The sequence below is a fragment of the Phoxinus phoxinus genome (genome assembly GCF_949152265.1).
Source record: "Phoxinus phoxinus genome assembly, chromosome: 8".
In the NCBI taxonomy this organism is placed as follows: domain Eukaryota; kingdom Metazoa; phylum Chordata; class Actinopteri; order Cypriniformes; family Leuciscidae; genus Phoxinus; species Phoxinus phoxinus.
Genome location: NC_136883.1, coordinates 6,124,601 through 6,143,660, shown reverse-complemented (window position 1 = coordinate 6,143,660; position 19,060 = coordinate 6,124,601). Strand labels below are relative to the sequence as shown.

General features: G+C 37.0%; 1 protein-coding gene across 1 annotated transcript; it reads right to left on the bottom strand.

The window, feature by feature from the left end:
* Nucleotides 1-86: 86 nt before the first annotated feature.
* On the bottom strand, nt 87-17,694 carry ddx6 (DEAD (Asp-Glu-Ala-Asp) box helicase 6). The gene is made up of 14 exons (XM_079620369.1): nt 17,569-17,694; nt 7,717-8,324; nt 7,568-7,631; nt 7,131-7,235; nt 5,067-5,196; nt 4,827-4,973; nt 4,633-4,727; nt 4,408-4,530; nt 3,583-3,711; nt 3,356-3,472; nt 3,130-3,193; nt 2,948-3,049; nt 2,643-2,827; nt 87-2,555 (listed from the first exon to the last, which is right to left on the bottom strand). Exons 2-13 carry the CDS (start codon nt 7,917-7,919, stop codon nt 2,652-2,654), a joined length of 1,455 nt encoding a protein of 484 aa, XP_079476495.1. The 5' UTR covers nt 7,920-8,324; nt 17,569-17,694; the 3' UTR covers nt 87-2,555; nt 2,643-2,651.
* Nucleotides 17,695-19,060: the final 1,366 nt, after the last annotated feature.

Below are 19,060 nucleotides of genomic sequence, written 5' to 3'. Positions count from 1 at the left end.
TAACAGCAACACCCCGCAGTAGACAAAGCCAATCCTTTTAATAAAATAAAACAAACATCTCACCTGTTTTTTACCTTTTCTTTTTTAAAGCAGTTGACTTTCTAATGGGGACATTGGTGATGTTACACTCCAACGTTAAATTCAAAGTAAATTCTGTACCAATAAATCACAAAAAAGCGCCAAATTGTATCCCTCCCAACCTCCAACCCACCCCATAAAGTTACAACCCTCAAAACGTCACAAATCAAAACGCATAACTTAATCAAAAAGCAGCAGTAGGGCTAAAGTGTCTCAAGCAAGCCCCTGTCAATCCCCTGGAATATTTTTTTATAATAATTCACTCAAAAATCTATAAAGGCTATTAGTGTTTGGGGGAGGGGGATAAATATTCCGCTGCAAAAAATAAAAAAATAATAATTTGGTTTCAGCACCCATGAAATACCCATACCCCATCTTAAATACCCTTTTCCCTGCCACAATACTTCCTCAAAACAAAAAATAACTCACCTTCTGAATTAACATCTACCCTAACCGAGGAAGTGCTTCCAGCACGTGTGCAGTCCGTATTATTGCCCAACCCTTGAACTAAAGTTCAAACTTAAGTGCAGTCCACACTGCAAAGGTTTAGAATCTTCTGTTAAATCTGTGCAGCATCTTAAGAACATGGTCTTGTTACAAAAAAAAAGAAAAGCCTGCTGACTCACGATGCACTGCGTGTCTCTGCCGCTACATTATGTCAGTCCATCGTTTAGAAGTCTTGGCATCCAGTTGTTTTTTTGTCCATATTTCCTTTCACCGTTCCTTTCAATCCTCCCACCCCAAACGGTCTGTTTAAAGTCATCGTCCTAGTGCCAGTGAACAAACCCATGTAACAGCTACACATCTCGCTTATAAATTCAACATTTTTGCACGTTGCCAATTTGAGCTGCACTGCAGCGAGAAGCACTATTACATGATGAAAATATTAAATTACCTCTATGATTAGAATCACCCAAGTTAGGGGACCCTGCAGAGTGCCTCATAAGTCAGTGTTACAAGCAAAAGGCTGGAAAGCAAATAAGCCTCATGTTTTCTCAACCCTAAAATGAGGCCATTTTTTTTGAGCAACCCACGTCAGGAGCTTGTCAACACTGGGTAATGGATGGGAGCCAATTTAGAGTGAAGAAGTGCAAATCTGAACAACTGCACCACCTGCTGAAACGCTTAGAAGCTTACACAAAACATTTGAACAGTGTTTTTGGATTTATAAAGAAAATGTGGGAGCCCAATTTTTTTTAGTTATAACAAAACAAAGGTGGTGCACTACCTGGAAAGGTTTAAACTCATTTCCCATGGGCGAAAATTATGGAATATGCAACAACAAAAAAATACCGCCGTCCAGTGCTGACAAAGTCCTGATTTTAAAAGATCTTTCAAACACTGTTTTCAAATGGTCATCCAGCCTTTTTAGCTCGTTTTAAAACAATCCATTTAAAAAAATAAATGAAGTATTTACAAAATGTTTACAATGTGCCAAATCTGTATAAATGGCACATTTAGGACAGAGTGCCTACCCAATAAGAATGCAAAACTATACTGAAATCAGGAGGAAAAGGGGAGGGGGAAGAAGAAAAGAAAAAAACAAGAGGGGGAAAAAAAGAGAAAGAAATCCACATTCGTCTCAAAGCAGGAGTCCTCATGGCCAAGGAGAAAGGCTGGTCTGAGTCCGGTCAAGTCTCTTAGTGTTGGCCCACTGAAGACAGAGGGGGAAAGAGTTACGGGTCTCTAGAGGCATGGCATGTTCCATGACTGGATGAAGGAAAGGGGGGGGGGGAATCCATTGAGAGCCTTGTGGGACTTTTTGAAAGCTTGACATTGTCATCATGCTCACTGATATCATCTCAGTTCTCCAATGGGGCTTCTCTTCACACCATAGTCAAGTATTTCAGAGACTGCACAAACCACACATGCCACCCCCATCCTCTCTCCCGCTGTGAAATCCTGTTCTTCATTGCCCCAAAAATCTATAGGTGGCAAATGCTAAATTATTCTTCTGATGTCAAACAGGAGGGGGCAGACAAGCAATACCAAAAGCCATCGAAAAATCAAGATCATGTCTTAAAATGAAGACTCATGAAAGGAGAAAAAAATCATATCAGGTTATTACTTTTTGAACAAGTTAGACTGCTTGTTAAGGCACTTGTTTCAAATGACTAGAAACATGAAGATGTGCAGAGGGACTGAGAGAGTGGGGTGAGAATGTGCTTGCAGGCAATAAGTAGTCATTTCTTTTCTTAGGAGATAAATCCTCGTGTCCCCTCTTTCCCTCCTCGAGTGATTTGAAGTCTTCAGGATGAAAATTTCAGTGCAGCAGTCCTTTATTAGGCCATGAGTCCTTCCCGATTATTGTGCCTTTGCAACATCACATTCCTTGTGGTGGCACCAAACAAGACAGAAAAAAAAAATGGGGGAAGAGGAAGACAGACGGAAGATAGTTTAAACAAAATCATCCCCTATTCCCTATACACAGTAGGGAAGGAAAAAAAGGTGGGGATAGGGGACAAAGGATTGGTGATCTGCAAGGGGTAGAAAAAAGAAAAAGATTGTTAAATCAAACATTCAGAGAAACTGAAAGCCGTTGAGTGAGTGACCTTTGAACTCACCTCTCCTGCTCACAGTTTAACCTCCTCCCCACTCTCACTATGGTACTCGGCCACATATAGACTCTTGTCAATACTGCTGGGAATGGGCTTGATTTCAGTACCCAGCTGTTCTTCAATACCTTTCAGGTTAAAGCGGTCATCATAAGTGATCAAGTTAATGGCCAGACCCAAGTGTCCAAATCGGCCTGTGGGGAGAGAAGGAGAGTGTCATCAACGCAGCCATCCTTTCAAAGTCACTGTTTGGCAAGTGCAGAATGCAACATTACTTGATCTCGGAGCGGAGACCAAAACAAAACCTTACTCACCAGATCTGCCAATGCGATGGAGGTACGTCTCCCCGAGTTTGGGGAAATCGAAGTTGATCACCACATTCACAGCTTGTATATCAATTCCTCTTGTGAAGAGATCTAAACAAAAAAAAAGTAGGGGTCAAAAACACCAACTTTGATTAAATATGTCTATTATAAATGAGGTAAACTGTTCTTACCAGTGCAGACGAGATTTCGACATAAGCCGTTTCTGAAATCATGGAACACACGGTTTCGGTGTTCCTAAACAAAAGTTAAAACATGCATTAGCAAAATTGGGAACGTCAACATTTCGGCTAGATTTATAAGCCCAAAATAATGGACATTTTTAATCCTGTAAATTCATTACGTAAACACTTCTGCCAATAGCAGTGCAACACCACCACAGGCCCCCTTTACTCCCACCTGTCTCATCTTGGCATGAATGTAGAAACAGGAGTATCCAAGCTGCGAAATCTTCTTGGCCAGGAGCTCCACTCGCTGGGATGAATTGCAGAAGATTATAGACTGATTGATCTGGAGCTGAAAAACAAACAAACATTTAAAAAAAAGGATGTCTGCATGTTCTGGAACTGTCAGTATATCTGTAGTCAGATAAAGTGTGGCATGCACAAGGCTCAAAAGGCTTTTACCCTGGAGAACAGAGTATTAAGGCAATGGACTTTCTGCCTTTCAGTCACATAGGCGTAATACTGAGTAACCCCTTTCAGGGTCAGCTCCTCCATCAGGTTTATCTCATAGGGCTTCTGCAGGTGGGCGTTCTGTTCACAAAAGCAGTGTAAATTAATACTTTCTGAAAACTGATGACAGCCTCGGAAAACAATTACAAGCAAACATTGTATTAGGCTTAATGCAGCAAACATACAATAAAGTACAAATCAGTGTTTTCTGCAACTAGGTAACAAAAAAACAAAAAGCATGCCATTCTAATTACATTTTTGGCTTCCTACGCATTTATTACGTAGTTTTTTTTGTTTTACAAACCCAACACTCACCCTTAATTTAGAACGGTGTGCTTCTGAACGTCCCTAAATTTGTAGTGCACTGCAGGTTCTGAATGACCGTACTAAAATAATTGTATAATTACTTTTAAAATTCACAGGGCAGAGGTTGAAAACCAGATTATTTGCTCCTGAATGTTTCTGTGTGCGTGCAATTTCTTCGCAGTTTCCACCTCAGTAAAATAAGCTGTGAGATTTAGTGCAAGTGCATACAGGCACGTCTTCTCCATATAACAAAGGCTATCTTTGTGGGCAAACGTGTCGCAATCAATTTTATGTGCCAGTGTAAACGCAGCCAAAAAGACTTGTGAACCTGTAACTTGCTCGGTGCCAACTTTGTAACAGTTAGTTATGACTTTAAAGTTCACAATTACTCTATTATTCAAAATAAAAAAAACAATGCATACTTAAAACCAATGCATTTTTTTGTTTTTATATCTGAATCAGTGACCTTACCATGAACTTTTGCACACTCAGTGGGAAGGTGGCAGAGTACAGCAAAATTTGCCTTTGTTTGGGCAAAGAGCTCAGCATCTCCTCCATCATCTGTACAAAGTCCTGCGACAGGAGCTTATCTGCCTATTCGGTAACATGGGTAAAACGTCAATGAGATGTGTATTACCATTTGGCATTTAAGCAAGTAATTAGCATAACTACAAGATTAAGCGCTTATTCACATACCTCATCCAACACAACCATCTGTACTTGATTGACTTTGGCCACTCCCTTTTTGATGAGGTCTAAAATTCTTCCTGGAGTGGCGATGACAACATGCACTACAAAGGCAAGAGTTTAATCCAATAAGACCCAGGGTTTATGAAAGGTACATTTACAGCAGTTCAAACTATTTTAAGTATACATTTATGATCACTTGCCTGTTTCGTCGAGTCTCATGATGTCATCACGGAGGTTGGTTCCACCTGTAGTTGCCATGACCTTGACCCCGCCCATGTGTTTGCTGACCTGGATGCAGATCTGGCTGACTTGTAGAGCCAGTTCTCTAGTGGGCACAATGACCAACGCTGCAAAACGCATTTAAAGCATGAAGTCACTTAAAAGCAATAGAGAAATCGTGAACAACTTGTAAATGTGTCAAATTCAAGATAGTCACTGACCTTGTATGCTGTCTTTCTTCAGGTCAATGCGTTCAAGTAAGGGAATGAGGTAGGCGCCACTTTTTCCTGTGCCGTTCTTGGCTCTGGCTAGAATGTCCCTCCCAGACAACGCAATGGGAATGCTCTCCTCCTGCAGGAATGAGCGAGAACACGGTAATGAGCAGTAGACATGTGCCGGTATACGTAATACGATATAATAAACTATTAAAATCAAATGTTGTAACTGGTTTAATGGATCTGAGCTAACATGAACTAACAATGATCAATTGTGTTTAACTAACGTTAACAAATAAGAACTAACAATGAGCAATAGTTACATTTGTTACATGTTAGTTAATGCATTAACGAGACCTTATTGTAAAGGGTTATCTATTTTTCTTTATAATTTTTAAACATTTGTTTACTTTATACATTTGTGTATTGCTTTGTTGTATTTATATGTTTTATATTGCTTTGTTGTATTTATATGTATATCAGAGTTATTTTTGTTACTAGACAAAAAGTTATTAAACCTGTTATAGTATGACAACACTTTTTTTGCAACTCATTTCAATATCGTGATAATAGTACGGTTTACCGTGATAAAAGCTTCCGCAATTATCGCAACATGAAAATTTGATACGGTCGGTCACATGCCTAATGAGCGGATAAATGCAGACTTCTCTTGCCTTACACTAGATGGAAACTGTATGGTCACTAACAGACAAAAAGGTTAAAAAGCATAAACAGTCTGAATCCAGTTTCTGCAAGAGACATTATCATTCACTTAAAGTAAGAGGTCAAATACAAACTTCTAAATAAGTCATACACTTTGGAACAACTGAGACTGCAATTTAAATATGAATTTTGCACGTCTCTGTGTTGAATGAGAGCTGCGGTTTTCTAATTTGTCTCACTGTCTATGAGGACATGAGATTCATCTCCAGAAGTGCGCTGAGTCACTTGAGCATTTCACCAATTATTTTGATAAAACCATCATCATATCATAAACACACAAACTCAATGGTCTATATGACAACCTATCAAAATAAAAATTTGGTTTAACTTGAGGAAACTGTGACAAAAACATTCCTATTCCACAGATGAATGCACTTCTTAAATTAATATATATTTTGAGATAAACCTAAATTTCACTAAACCGCTCTTAATTCCTCAGCCGATTCTGGCTTAAATTTTTTATTTCTTCCCCCAAAAATAAAATAAAAATTACTGACCCAAAACTTTTGAAGGGAAGTGTTTAATGTTAAAAAAGCTTTCTATTTTAGATAAATGATGTTCTTTTGAACTTTCTATTCATCAAAGAATCCTGAAATAAAAATGTAAAAAACTGTTTTCAACATTGATAATCAAATGTTTCGGGAGCATCAAATTCTAAAGGATTATGTGACACTGACGACTGGAGTAATGATGCTGAAAATTCAGCTTTGATCACAGGAATAAATTACACTTACTATATATTCGCATAGAAAACAGCGGTTTCGAATTGTAATTTCACAATATGACTTTTTTTTTAATCAAATAAATGCAGCCTTGGTGACCAAAAGAGACTTTAAAAATCATTAAAAATTGACCGGTAGTGAGTGAGTGACTGTGTGTGCGCGAGTACTTCATTTGCGAATAAATAAAACTACACATAGTACGTGTCTCAGCCGATTAGCTTAAAAAAAAAAAAAAAAAAAACCCCGGGTACAGGTGAAACTCGAAAAAAATGATATCGTGCGAAAGTTAATTTATTGCAGTAATTCAACTTAAAGGTGAAACTAATATATTATATAGACTCATTACATCCAAAGTGAGATATTGCAAGCCTTTGTTTGTTGTTATTGTTTGTGCTTATGAAAACCCCAAATTCAAAATTAGAATATTATGAATAGGTTTTCATAGCTGTAAGCCATAATCATCAAAATTATAACAAATAAAGGCTTGAAATATCTCACTTTGCATGTAATGAGTCTATATAATGTATTAGTTTCACCTTTTAAGTTGAATTACTGAAATAAATGAACTTTTGCACTTTAGCTAGGAATGATACACATCTGAAATATTTGCCATCATGTCTTTTACCTGTATAGGTGACGGTTTCTCCCAGCCCATTTCAAAGATGCCCATAAGCAGCTCCCGTTTTAGGCAGTAATCCTCAAACTCGTTTCCCTTGGTCGCCGTCACATCCTGTAAATTGATAATGATTGCACTTTACAGACAACAACAAGCACATCAGAGAAAGACTTCAGGTTCAGAGGCTACCTTTACTTAACAGACAATAGTGCAGCATGATTACAATTTTTTTTGTTGTATAAAAGAGATTCTCCCACAATCCTAATGAGACAACTACACAAAACAGTTAGGCTGTCACTAACGATTATTTTGATAATAGAGTAATCTATAACCAAATAGATGCGCTTACAAATGCGCTTATGACCGCAATCGAGATTCCGATCTTTTAACAATTTATCCTACAGCTCTAACAGGCAGACAAGTAAACCTGTTAAAGATGGACTTACTGAAGTTCTCATGCGCATATCCTTTGGAGGAAGCTTTAGATTCTTCTTCCAGTCATCCCCAGGCCTGATAAGGGGAAACAAAATAATCCCAATCACCACCATAATAAAGCAGCACTCACCGCATAATCTGCACTCCCTCAAGGACTTACTTGATGATAGTGTTGGCTGTGGGTGCAGGCTGGGAGTTGCCATTGTTGACTGTGCTGGAGGCTTTGACCTGGGTAGGCTGCATTGTTTGGGTCCCCCCTCCACCTCCTCCGGGACCCCCTGCTGGCTTCACCGAGCCTCGCATTTGGCCATTCTGATTCGACAGTCCCAGAATCACTGGATTCTCCATTCTGGCTGTAGTCATGTCTTAAATATTCTATTCTCCAAACGTGACAAAAACAGTGGAGATAAGTTTATCTGGATGGGCTTGCAAAACAATTCACAAGTTGTCCTTCCCACAGCTTTCGCAGTGTCCAAAGCGCACAAAAAAAAGAAAAGAAAAAGTTAAAGCAATATTTTTCACCAGTTCCTTGTTCCTCAATATGCAAGTCTCTTGTGGAACATCTCAATATGAATGTCACTCAAGCAACAGGTCACAGATATTATAAGCGGGGAGGATTAGCTTCAATTATCCTTCCATGAATGAGTGAATCTTTCCTCTGCAAAAGGAAAGTTTCACAGAGCAGGGGCCAGGAAGCCAGTGTTAGTCTTATCGATGATTCTGTCCATTCCTTTCTCTCCAATTTCAACTATTTTAAATGTTTTCCACCTGTGTGAGAGAGAAAGAGCATCAAAGCACATAATACGAAGTGTCAAACAAAATCACAAATCAAGATTTGAGTCAACGCCGATACAAATTATGTAGGCGTTTTCCAACCTTTACAGAGGTTAATAAAGATTCTCATTAGCATAACTTTTCAAAAACATTACAGTCCTTAACAGATCATTATTTTCCCACATTTAGAAAAAAAAAAATTATATATATATATATAGAAAAGAAGAGCCACTTGGTGCAAAGGATCCTTGGGTTGCTGACATTATGCACACTTCACACAATATACAGTAGCACTTTAACTATTTGATGTAGCCTAATCTTTTGATTACATTTTAAGATTTAAATATGTTTTTATTAGACCTTCATATGATTAACACAGTTTTTGATCAATTTCAAAATCAAATCCAGAATTAAAATAGACAAAGATTTTAATGTATGCATTTAGCAGATGCTTTTATCAAAAGCGATGGGACCTTATTGTTCAAACAGGGAGTTTACACAATGTTTTCAACTTTTATATATCTTGGCCATTCATTAACAAGACAACGTCATTTTGGGGGCCTGAAAATGCATGCTTTTAAAAACGAACCTGTTACTGGGTAGACAAAGAAAACCTGATTTTGAAAATGGTGACATCAGTTCATTAACACTTCTGTCGCTCGATGCTTTGTTTGCTCGCGATAGACAAGTAGAAAAGTTTTTATTTAAACCAATGTTTTTTTATCCATATTAAGTAGGGGTGTCACGATTCTCCAAATCCTCGATTCGATTACATTTTCGATTCTTAGGTCACAGTTCGATTCGCTTCTCGATTTTTACTTTCTTTTTTTTAAAGCACAGGTTGCTATGCCATTTTCAGACTTTTATGCTATCTGACCTTTGTTCGCAATGTACCACAGACACAGTACATTGTCAAATTTAAAACATTTATTAAGAACATAATGTAACAATAACTTATCTTCAGAAAATTGGAAACTTAAGCAAAATAACCTGCGATCTAGTTTCTCTTTTGTAACTGCAGTCTTCTTCACAAAAGATGACATTCAAGTTCACAACAAAACAAATAAACAGAGTTTAACAGATAAATCTATGCGTCGCGATATGAAATATCACTCCTCATCTTGCAACCTTACTGTGCGTTCACACCGGACGCGAATAACGCGTCAAATTCACGCCTGCCGCGTCTAGTTATACACTTGACCACTTTTGTGTCCATTCGCGCCTCAAGAGCGTAACGCGTCTTTGCATTGACTAGAAATCACTCGCGCCTGACGCGCTATTCGCGTCCGGTGTGAACACACCATTAGGGCACATCTGACAACGCTACACCATGACAAGCTATAGGCGATCTGTCCAAGGAACCGCTGCTAAAACAGGCAAGAATTACTTATTTTCTTCTCTTCATCACGGGGCTTACCAGCTGTCTGCTGTCCTAGCCGCGCAACAATCACACAACATCAGACAACTGATCAGTGGAAAAATGTCCATTAAAGTTGCCAAATTAAAGTCATTCATTTTGTTCCGCTGTTTTATGGTTAATAAAAAAAACGCCATCACCCGTTTCTAAATGTTTATTGTAATGTTAGCTGTCCCTCTAGTGGAGAGAACGTGTAACAACAACCAAATGCTATAGTGGCATTGACGATCCATAAGCCTGTGTAATGTCGCAAATATTAATAATAGGATGAATTTGAGCATTTAATATTCGAATATTAAATAAAATAAGGAATGGAATTCGAATAGTATTATAGAGGAAGATTGACGGCCCTAGTTATGATGTGGTCAGCATGCAAAAAACGAGGACATTTTCAGTAACCAATACTAAACAGCGTCTCTGCGCATTGAAAGGCTGTCACTCAGGGCATTTACATTGTTACGGCAACGGATTGTCTTTGAGTGAGTCATTCAACAGTTCATTCAACGAACACATTCAAAAACGCTGATTCATTAAAAGATAGATGTAATGTAACATTATTTTTAACTTTGAGCTGCACTTTTTTTAAGGCTCAGCTGGGGGTAATATTTGAAGGATGAACAAATAATGTTTTCGTCATCACATTAAAAATAACATTTAAATGATAATATTTGAGTTTTGAAGTGCTGAAAAAAGATGTGACGTACTTGAAAGCATTTTACGGTTTATGCCAAACTTCCATGGTTACAGTTTGTAATACTACATTAAATCCATGGTGAATGTTGCTAATGCGTGGACTTAAAGCCTATAACTTCATTCATGGCACAATGTGTCTCTTGGTTTCCACGTCAGCGCTGTTTAATCCGTTAAGAGTTGAATGCTTCTCACAAGATCTCGCAGCGATGATATTACTTCAGTGGCTAATTCAAATGCTAAAATGCTTCCGTTACTGGATCTCGCAGCGCTGTGTAGTAACAGTGTCAAGATCGGTTCACGCTGCACTGACATTGGTCCAAAATGATCAACTGTCCGTGGAGCACAAAATAATGAGTAGCGCTGTTTCGTTCCGCTTGCATTACGTTTGCCATTTGATGTTGGGCAACGTTGTGGTGGTCGTGCCAGCAATGAAAGAAAATATTGAGCACTATCAAACATTTTTTATATTGTTATCGACAATGGACCGTCAATAAATAACGATACCAATACCGATACAGGCATGTAGCGTTTCTCTACAAAGTGACATCGCCAACTACAATCTAGTTCATTGATTATTTTTATCGATAATTGATTAGTAGTTGTTACAGCCCTAGTTGAATTAAAATAAATCGTGTCTAATTAATTGAATTCATAATTTATCTTAATTACAAATGTCTACACTACTTGGGAAACATTTACATAAAGTTTATAAAAGAATTCAAAAGTAACAGTTTTTAGCTTTTGCATTTTCATGTACAGATTGTCAAAATGGTCCTGTTCACACGGATCCGCGAAAAGCGCTGTATTATACATGCTATGTATAATACAAGCCTGGCATGTATAATAGAGCTTTTAGTCGTTTCCGTGGATCCGTGTGAACAGGACCATTTTGACAATAGCCCCGTTTACATGTAGCATTGTATTCCGATTATAACCAGTTTAAAAGTCCAATCAGAATGAAAATGCTCCATGTCAACACCTCAATCGAAATAAAAATGCACAAACCGATTGAAAATTCAGTCGGATTGAAAGGGGGTGGGATAAACCTTTTCAGGAACCGATCAAACGAAAAATGACACCATGTGAACGAGCTGATCCGATTCATTTGTGTCCGTCTTTCTGCGCATGCCTGGTTCAGCGCCGGATAATTCTGTCAGCTAACATCAGCTTTAAAGATTGTTTTAATTTAAAGATAATCTACCTCAAAACTCATTTTCATGTTTGAATGCCTTCTGTTTGTGATCCGATGTGGATTCTGATCACCGTACAAGGTAGAAATATGTATACCTGATGCAAAAGACTGCACGCTAACCATTACCATAGTAAACATGGTAAATGTGAACGCTTGAAGAAATCAGACAAATCATAAATGCTATCATAATCCTGTTTTTATTTTATCTGTCAGTGGCCTGTCTCTCGTCTCTTTATACCGGACTATCATAAAAGTCGAGAGTGCTAAAGCTCCTCAGGTCGTATTTTTGGTGGCATATTTGTAGAAATTATCATTCTTTCTAAATGTGATGTAAATATGTCCTGTAGCCTAACTATTTTCTTTCTTTTTTTAAATAAGACGATAAACCGGTAAACCACTTTTCTGTGACACTAATGTGCAATTTTGACACAAATTAATTCATTATGATCAATGTATCAATTTTTATTGTTAACAAGTGGAAAAACAGATTCTTGGGTTTTAAATTTTCAATTAAACAAAAAATGCCAGCAAACGGTCGCTTTTATCGTGTTTGTTTTGAGATCACGCTGTTTCCAGGGATTTCTTTCAGATAATTGCATCACCGTACCCGATGCTATGCACGCTAACCATTACCATAGTAAACATGGTAAATATGAACGCTTGAAGAAATTAGACTAATCATAAAGGCTATCATATAATCGGGTTTGTGTGACGTTGTTCCAGAGAGGCGTGTTGTGGCGTGTTTTAGTGAAGCGCTGTGGAGCTTCTGGCCCGACAGTGGAAGCGCAGCTAATGCCTAAAGCTAGCGTGACGATTAAGTGATTCCGATTGAAAGCGTCAGCACATGTTAGCACCAGACCAGTTTATAACATCCCATGTAAACAGTTAACCGGAATCCGTCAATCAGAACGATCTCAATCAGAATAGCAAAAAAGTGTGCATGTAAACGGGGCTTTTGTCGTCATCAAAATGCAAAAGGTACAAATTGTTACTTTTAAATACTTTTAATACTTGTGTAAATGTCCCCCAAGTACTGTAAAAATTTGTAATTAGGATAAATTATGAATTCAATTAATTAGACGATTTATTTTAATTCAACTAGGGCTGTAACTAATCGATTATCGATAAAAAAAAAAATCGACAATTAACTAGATTATCAATTAGTCCCATCTGCGGGCTGCATCAGCCAGTCACGTCGCTTTAAAGTAGTGAATAACAAATTTATTTGTACAAAAAGCATAAAGAAAACAGCAGAGGACACAGTGTGCTGCTGCGGGAAAGGTGCATTATCCAAGTGGTCCGAAAAATGAGAATGCTTTATATTTATAAGTGCTTCAAACACAAGCATATACCGCGTCTTGCAATGCTGTGCTTTGACAGATGCGTGTGATGCTTAATGTTTCTGGCACATGACAGCACAAAAAAAAAATCACTTTATGGTTATATCCTCGGCTGTAAATGTTTGAAAGTCTCACGAGTATTTACATTTTGCATATCCTAACAACAAGGGTCTTCACAGTCTTCAATGAACGAGCTTAAAGGTGCTGTATGGAGTTTTCAGCGGCATCTAGCGGTGAGGTTTCAGATTGCAACCAATACGTTTACAAGCGAGTGCTCGTGTGCGTGCTTTTTGTTTTTTATTATTATGTGGAGTTTGTGTTGGAGTCTGTGTTGTGCTAGTCGTTTCCTAGTACTAGCAGACTCCATGTCCTAAAGTTCCAGTGTCGTCGTTGTTGAGTGCAAAGTCAGTAGACGAGGCGAGACGCTCGGGAGTGCGCATGCAGGTCTCAGTCACGTCACTGGATTTCGCGGCAAATCCGACCCGGAGACTTCACATAGAAATAGGAATACTTGCTAGGGCTGGGAAAAAATCGATTTGATTTAAAAATCGAGTTAGTAGGTCAAATCGATTCATATTTTCAAAAAATCAAAAGATTTTTTTTTCTCCCCCTCTTCAGTATACTTAAGGCTGGGCGATAAATCAATTAACTCGAATGTGTAGTGTACGTCGATATGTTTGAATGAAAATCGGTTTGATTATATCCGCAGACGCTGCCTCTGGGCTCCCGTAGTTCCGGACGAGCTCAGCGCGTTTGCCATAGAGCTACACAAACAACATGGCAAATGAACAAGACCGCGGCTGCACAAGCACACCCGCCAAAAACATTTGCAAACTGAATATGCAGGGCTGCCAACTCTCACGCATTCATTGTGAGACTCAGTTGTAGTTCAGACTCAGCTGGAGAACAGTCGGGTAACGTTTACCTCAGGAAGGCCATTTAATAACCACAACATGTTAGTTGGTAGGGGTGGGGGAAAAAATCGATTCTTAGATGCATCACGATGCGGACGTGGACGATTCTGAATCGATTCACAAATGGCAAAAATCGATTTTCAAAAAAAAAAAAAAAATTTTTTTTTTTTTTTTTTTTTTGAAAATCGATAATAACGTAATATTGACGGAACGCAAAAGACGGAACTCTGAAGCGTGGAAACAATATTGTCAAAGCTTCCACCCGGCTCGGAAAGGGCAAAGCGCATTACACAATCAATCGCAACTTTTATTGCCAAGGATTTGCGTCCAGTCGTTGAGAACCAGGGCTTTCGCGCTATGTTGCACACTTTGGAGCCGAGATACAACGTCCCATCTCGGAGATATTTTACAGACACAGCGATCCCCACACTCTACAACAAGACCAAAACCGAAGTCATGGAATCACTGAAGAAAGCGGGTAGGATAGCTGTAACGTGATGCGTGGACATCCGTATTTTATGTTAATAGAGATTCAGAATATGTTGAAGTTTGTTATAATGTGTTATTGTTGTGATTTTTACTGTAGTGAATTTACTGTTGTGAAATGGAAAATCAATATTCGAGAATCGTTAATAATCGAAAATCGACTGTAATCGAATCGGGACTTCAATAATCGTAATCGAATCGGGAAATCAGACAGATTAACCACCCCTATTAGTTGGACTTAAACAATTGTCTGTAGAGAGGAGTATTTTGCTAAATATGATAACTATATTACATATTTATTATATTTGTACCTATATCATAAAATAATATAACGTTGTCATTATAAAAAACGCAATAAAATAAATTTGAGATGTTATTTTTTAACCTTTAATAATAATACCAGCTGACAGGGCTCTGTATGTTTACAGTAGGTGAGGTTTTTTTGGAGGAGAAAAATTAACATAACACATTAACGTATCTACTGTAGGCCTACCTAATATTTATCCAAAGGAATCGATATTGAATCATGATCAGAATCAAATCACAAGAATTGAAATTGTGAAATTTGTGTCAAGCAATAGCCTAATAAAAACAGTAGCATACAGTCAGTGTACCACCATGTAAACATTGTGTTGTCACTAAACTTAATAAAATTCTGTTTAGTCACCAACTGTTTTGACAATCACAATGATGCAAGTGTTTTTAACATCCCCACCAATCCCAATCCACCCATTTTATGTTATGTTACATGTTCACTGTTTACAACTGTTTACTGATTGCACTTTATATAATTAAATAAAGCTAAAACTTGTTTTGAACAATTTATTTGTCATCTGCAGATTGATTTTAAATAGGGGGGAAAAAAATCGATTTAAATCGTAAATCGAATTTTTTGTGAAAAAATCGGGGATTTTTTTTTTAGGACATATCGCCCAGCCCTAATACTTGCTTTCAGAGGTAATAGCAAAACCCGCCAAGTGGATCATTTTATTGTGAGATTACAACCCCTTCACACACAGGCAATAAAAAATGTATTAATTTTAGTAGAAAAACTCCACATAGCACCTTTAAGTTAGAAATTAAGTGAAAGACAAGTTTTAAAAATATACATGTAAGAAGCAATATTTATGAGAGCCGTAACAGTAAAGGAACTATTGTTGGAATAGCCCATTAATGCAATGTAATTACTATGTTTAGACAAGTAAATGTGTGTTGTCATAACACGTACAAATTAACATTTTGTGCTTTTGTTCGTCTATTATCATTTTAATACAGTAGTTTTAATTTCTGCTTTAAAAAAATTAAGCAATCAGTTGTTTTTAAGTTTGGAACGCATTTTCACTTTTTTTGCTTATAAATGTACAGCATAGCCTACATGGATACATTCACTATATTTGTGTTCAAAGCTTTATTTTACACATTGGAGGACAGCATTGGGTAGGATGTGGAATAATATTGTTCTTAAACTATAAATCTTAAACTATTTTTAATTCTTTTTCATCTGATTAAATCAAATAATCGAGAGATTAATCAATTATAAAAAATAATCATTAGTTATAAAACAGGTGAAACCTTTGTTGTTGGTTATTGTCCCAGTTATTTAGTTTTTTGTCCATGTCCAAAAAATGTTTGTTAAATGGACTGACAGTTTGGTGTGTGTGTTGGTGTTGTTGTTGATATTGACCAATTGTTCTATTTTATATGTTGGTTTAGTAATTATTTTATTCTTATTAACCTGTATGTACTATTTCAATCCTTTTTTTTTTATTTGTTTAGGTGTGACATTAAGATCTGTCCAGGGACAGCAGATGTAAAATAGCCTTTTGACTAATTTTGGCACACTGTACATGTATTTATGTATCATTTAGTATGCATTCATTGTCCCGGTTAAATAAACCTGAAAAAAATGAATAGTCGCAGCCCTAAATTCAGCCATTACTATATTTAATTAATTCACAGATGTGCACAATTCTTTGGTAAAACAGTTAACGTTACTAAATTTTAAACCTAACAAGTGAAGTTTCACTTCTGTTGCCATCTCAAAATAGCAAAATATGTGCGAATCAATCTGCCTACCACTAATACAGACCAATTATAGTAATTTAGCATATGTGGCATCAATACAGCATATTAATAATACACTAAATTTACAGCAGCAAAAGAGTCGACTCACTGTAGAAGGAATTATTTACAGAGGAAAAAAACTCTGGCAGAAGTGGCACAGAAAAAGTCGGTCAAATCAAAGATAATTTGTAATCAAATTGGAATAGACTTGGGAGAAAGGTGAAAAACATGCATGGTTTTAACATACGAACAAGGAACGTAAACCTTAGATGTCAAATCTGACCTCGATAATGATGGCAGCTGAACCTGGCACAAAGTCAACATGATAGGCCTCATATTAAAACAGCCGCTACTTAAATGACTTACAAATTACATATACATTAATATGGTGATTTCGCTGATGTTGTGGGTTTGTTAAACAGATGCAGTAGCACTTTGACAACATATCAGTGTAATCTGGTTAAAATTAGAAACGATGTAAATGCTAGTTAGCTGAAGTTGCCTTAAAGTCCCTCCTAGTCACGAAACTCACAAACGGAACACGGTGGCCCAATGCATCTCAATGTAACCAATGTTACCCTGTCGTTATTTAGTTAACACTCTAACATTTTAACCTTCTTGCTTCAACACAACGTGCAACTCGCTGTCACGCAGTTAATGCTAATGTTTAGCTAAGCGGCTAACGTTAGCCCTTGCGGCTTCATTTCAGTTAACAGTCGCATAACGTTTAAACAGTTGGGGAACACAGATATTAATAAAACAATTTTTACATGCTGCTTCGTTTAGAAGTTAAATTCAATATTTCAACTGTGTGAAAGAAGGAATATTACGTTAGCACTGTGCTAGAGTTCATTAGCTTTTGCGTCCATACACAGGCCGAACGCGAATGAACCCCTCACTGAATCACAATTAACGGTCTAAATCACTAAACATGCATTTTTTTTAAGACATCAGACATCAGTTAGAAAACATTTACTGTTTACTAAAGCAATTAGCTGAATGCCTTGACTGAGGCAAGAAAATATCCAAGGCACCACAGACAAATATGTAAACACGCAGATAAAAAGTATCCACCAAAACGGACTTAAAATCTAACTATGCACCACATAAATTTGACTTTCTGTAAACTTACCAAACGTGGCTGAGTATATCTTTCTGCGTGTTTGTGAATTATAGGTGTAGAGCTCTGACATATATTTAGGGGTGTAAAGCGAGTGTGTAAGATGGCTTCCAGTCATCTTTAAACCCTCCCATAATCAGTCACATGAGAGCCCTGTCTAAATCCACAAAAACACCGCGCATATTAGAATTATTTATTTATTAAATGCATTTTTACTGCGGATTTTATTTGAAATGCGTGTCAAATATTTTAAATAGGCTATCTATTTTTTATCAATACAAAACACTTTGCATTGTAGTTTATTATATTTATTATTATTTATTTATTTATTTGCATTTTTCTTGGCGTAAATAGTCGCAATTATACTTTTCCCTTAAAATATATATATATCATAATTATGTGGCAGTGCTGTTTAATTCTTACCTGAGCTTGTTTTTGTCTTTACTCTTGGCAGTAACCTGACATGTGAAGGGAGTCATTTAATCAGGTAAACGTGTTTGTGCTTGACTAATTGGTAGGTAATGTAATGTGATTTAAAGAAGACATTTATTTGAATCCCTAAAATCATACGTCTTTTTTTTCATAAGTGTTGAAGATGTTTGGTATGCACATGTTAGAAATCTGTTGATAGGGACACCTGTGGGATTCAGACAGAGAGAGTTAATTAATTGCAATAGGCTATAGCTGAATGACTCTCTCCTGCAATTAAACTGTCCTAATTGAATTAAGGCTTATGCCTCCCTGATACCCTACACAGGATAAGTTGTTTGGAAAATGGAATGCTATTGGTTACAAGAGTGAGATAAGGCACAATATCAGTGCATGTTATCAATAAGCCCTTGAAGAGATTTGGTTAGTTAACTGGAACCACTCCAGCAAGCTTCACACCGAATGGGTCCATGAGTGTAGCAATCATTTTAAAAACATTTTCTGAGAAAAAATGGGAGCAGTGGGCTAATCGTCTGTGCAAGACTCGCTGCAATGCAGGAGTGTTGTAGGTGGTTGCTTGTGGTCTACATGTTACAATTTAACATTTAAGGAACATCAAAATATGAGCAATAGTGAAAGTGACGCTTCAGTGTTTGGGTAGTTCAAGCTCTTGGGTTAGACATAACCCACTTTCTTTTGCGTCCTTTAATTACAAAAAAATCTGCTGTCCAAAAACATTCACTGTTCCTTACATTATTATTATTTTAACATTTGGTACATGGTAAAGTAATTAAATAATTATGTAGTGACCAAAGTGATGTTTCCTTTTATTAGCTGCTCTTCTTACTCTTTAATTTTAAATTAAAAAAAGAAATATAAATAAATCAGTTGCAATTGTATTTCAGTAAAGTAATTCATAGGTTTATATTTGTTGACTTTTATATAGCCTATTCATATTTGGCCACTTTTTTTTTTTTTTTTTTTTTTTTGTAGGCTATGTATAGGCAGCCTACCTGCCAAAAACAAAGTTGAAGGGTGAGATTTCTGTAACCAAGCCAGATTGCTAAGAAATAAG